This window comes from Physella acuta, unplaced genomic scaffold, assembly GCF_028476545.2.
Source record: "Physella acuta isolate Inbredline_101_S28 unplaced genomic scaffold, ASM2847654v3 ptg000384l, whole genome shotgun sequence".
NCBI classification, from domain to species: domain Eukaryota; kingdom Metazoa; phylum Mollusca; class Gastropoda; family Physidae; genus Physella; species Physella acuta.
Window position 1 is genome coordinate 224,700 of NW_026731903.1, and position 2,390 is coordinate 227,089.

Sequence of the window (2,390 nt, forward strand, 5' to 3'; positions counted from 1 at the left end):
AATGAAATAGTCACTTATTTCCCACCACTATAAAAATGTTCATCAATAAATTAGTGACTTAATCCTCGCTACTCTTCACCTTTAAAGAAACTCCTATCCCGCTCCTTGGCTTTAAGCGCGTTGTTCTAACAATTTTAGTTATTAATTAATTTTTGTTTCGTTAATTTGTTTTTAATCTTTTTACAGTTTGAGACTGCAGCCATGCTAATGTTCAAAAGGTGAATGTTCCATCCACAAGTTCTAGAAGATTTTACAGAAAAGGCATCGCAACATCCATGACAATTTCTTTACAATTCTCAACGTTTTTTTTTCACTTTAATCATATTGTTCTGAAATATTTGATCTACGTAGCTAAACTGGATCGTCTCAAAAATTGGCCTGTGATTATTTTAATTTAAAATACGTGTGAGTACTTCCAATATACCCCCCCCCCCCCCACACACACGATGAGTAGCTACGCGCTCACGGCGACCCCACCCCACGACCACCTCCACCACGTGACCAACGGCGCCAACAGCATCGCCAACAGCGGCGGCAACGGCAACTTCTACTACCCGTTCGCCCCCAGCTTCGACAAGCTGCACCACGCCTACCAACAGGCCAACCTCCTTGGCTACAGCGGCAAGCCCAGCTTCTCCGTCACCCACCTGCTGGACATCAAGAAGAACAGTTGCAGCCTTAACGATGACCCCGATGACGAGGAAGGCGAGGAGAGCGACGACAACATTGACAGTAAACCTTGTATGATGAACATCAGCGGGCAGGGGAATCCCGGAAATATTCAAAACCCGCATATGTTCTCCGGAATGGAAACCGGAAATTCTCTTTCAATGGGGCAAAATCTCCATCATTACCATAACAACAACAATAATAATAATAATAATTCGTCGTATCCGGATATGGGGTCGCAGTCCCCACGGGATCATACGGGGATGCCTAAAGTGACGCCCCCTAGCCCGCGGGGCGGTAGGACGCCGGAGGAGACGCCCAATATGTTGATACACACGGAGAAGTTTCTGCCCGGGGTGAGCAGAGGGGATATGAGCGGCCATGATGACAACAACAATGGTGAGTATGTGGTTTGGTGTCTATATGTTGTCAATATGTTGTCAATATGTTGTCGATATGTTGTCGATATGTTGTCAATATGTTGTCAATATGTTGTCAATATGTTGTCAATATGGTGTCAATATGTTGTCGATATGTTGTCAATATGTTGTCAATATGTTGTCGATATGTTGTCAATATGTTGTCAACATGTTGTCGATATGTTGTCAAGATGTTGTCAAGATGTTGTCAATATGTTGTCAATATGTTGTCATTGTTAAACCCTGTATGTGTACATGGTACAACTTTGTTTATAAGGGAGGGGGGTGAGAACTATCTTCACAACTTTCGTGACAACTTCAATGATTGGTTTCGTGACAAATGTCTTGATTGGTTTCTTGACAAATGTCTTGATTGGTTTCTTGGGAACTCTCTGCTCAAGTTCATTGATAGGTTTCTTGACAACATTCTTGACAAATGCTATGAGAGGTCTTTTCACAACTTTCTTGACAACTTTATTAATAGATTTTTTTGACTGCTACTTGACAATGCCATGGACAGGTTTCTCGCTAATTTTCTGGACAAGTTCATTTGTAGGATTCACGACAACGTTCTTGACTAATGCAATGACAGTTTTTTTTAAAATAACTTTCTTTAGCAGCTTTATTAATAGATTTCTTGACTGCTTACCTAACAATTTCATAGATAGTATTCTTGAAAACATTCTAGGAAACTTCGTTGACACGGGTTTCATGACAACTTTCTTGACAAGTTTCATGAGAAAGTTCTTGATAAATTCATTGGTAGATTCTTGATTACTTTCTAGACAACTTCGTTTACAAGTTTCTTGACATCTTCTAGATCACATTATTTACAACTTCAATATTTAAGTTGTCATTTTAAATAAACCATTTTAATAGTAAATACACACAAAAACTACATTACATTACACTTTCAATACTTTTTACTTGATTTACGGTAAGAATAGTTACAAATAAACTAGTATGCTTTGTACTTAAGACATTTTTATTTCAGACAAAATGTACTTATTTGGTTTAATTCTATGCAAAGTTTTACCCTCCGATCCCTTGTCTACCCCCACCCCCAACCCTACGCCCCCACAGACCTCACCCCTACACCCCCAGGGCTATCACCCCCACCCCCACATTATGTTAGCATCCGGCCATGGTATAGATATAGCCCATTAAAAAACCCTATGTTTAGCCAGCTCACGCGTTGAGGTGTTTTATTTTCTACCCCATCTTCGTGCTCACCACTGTTGGCACGTCTTGAGGTTCAAAGGTTAATTGGCTGGACCCAGACTTAATTAACATTCAGGACAT

General features: G+C 40.3%; 1 protein-coding gene across 1 annotated transcript; it reads left to right on the plus strand.

Annotated features, from left to right (window-relative positions):
- Positions 1-446: 446 nt before the first annotated feature.
- LOC131942039 (hybrid signal transduction histidine kinase D-like) lies at positions 447-1,862 on the plus strand. The gene is made up of 2 exons (XM_059301701.1): positions 447-1,068; positions 1,777-1,862. The coding sequence occupies exons 1-2, from the start codon at positions 447-449 to the stop codon at positions 1,860-1,862; spliced, it is 708 nt and encodes a 235-aa protein (XP_059157684.1).
- Positions 1,863-2,390: the final 528 nt, after the last annotated feature.

Bases quoted from the DNA above. Each gene is read 5' to 3' on its own strand.
- LOC131942039 (XM_059301701.1), top strand. From the start codon at position 447: ATGAGTAGCTACGCGCTCACGGCGACCCCACCCCACGACCACCTCCAC. The intron at 1,069-1,776 runs GTGAGTATGTGG...AAAACATTCTAG, and splicing joins CCATGATGACAACAACAATG to GAAACTTCGTTGACACGGGT.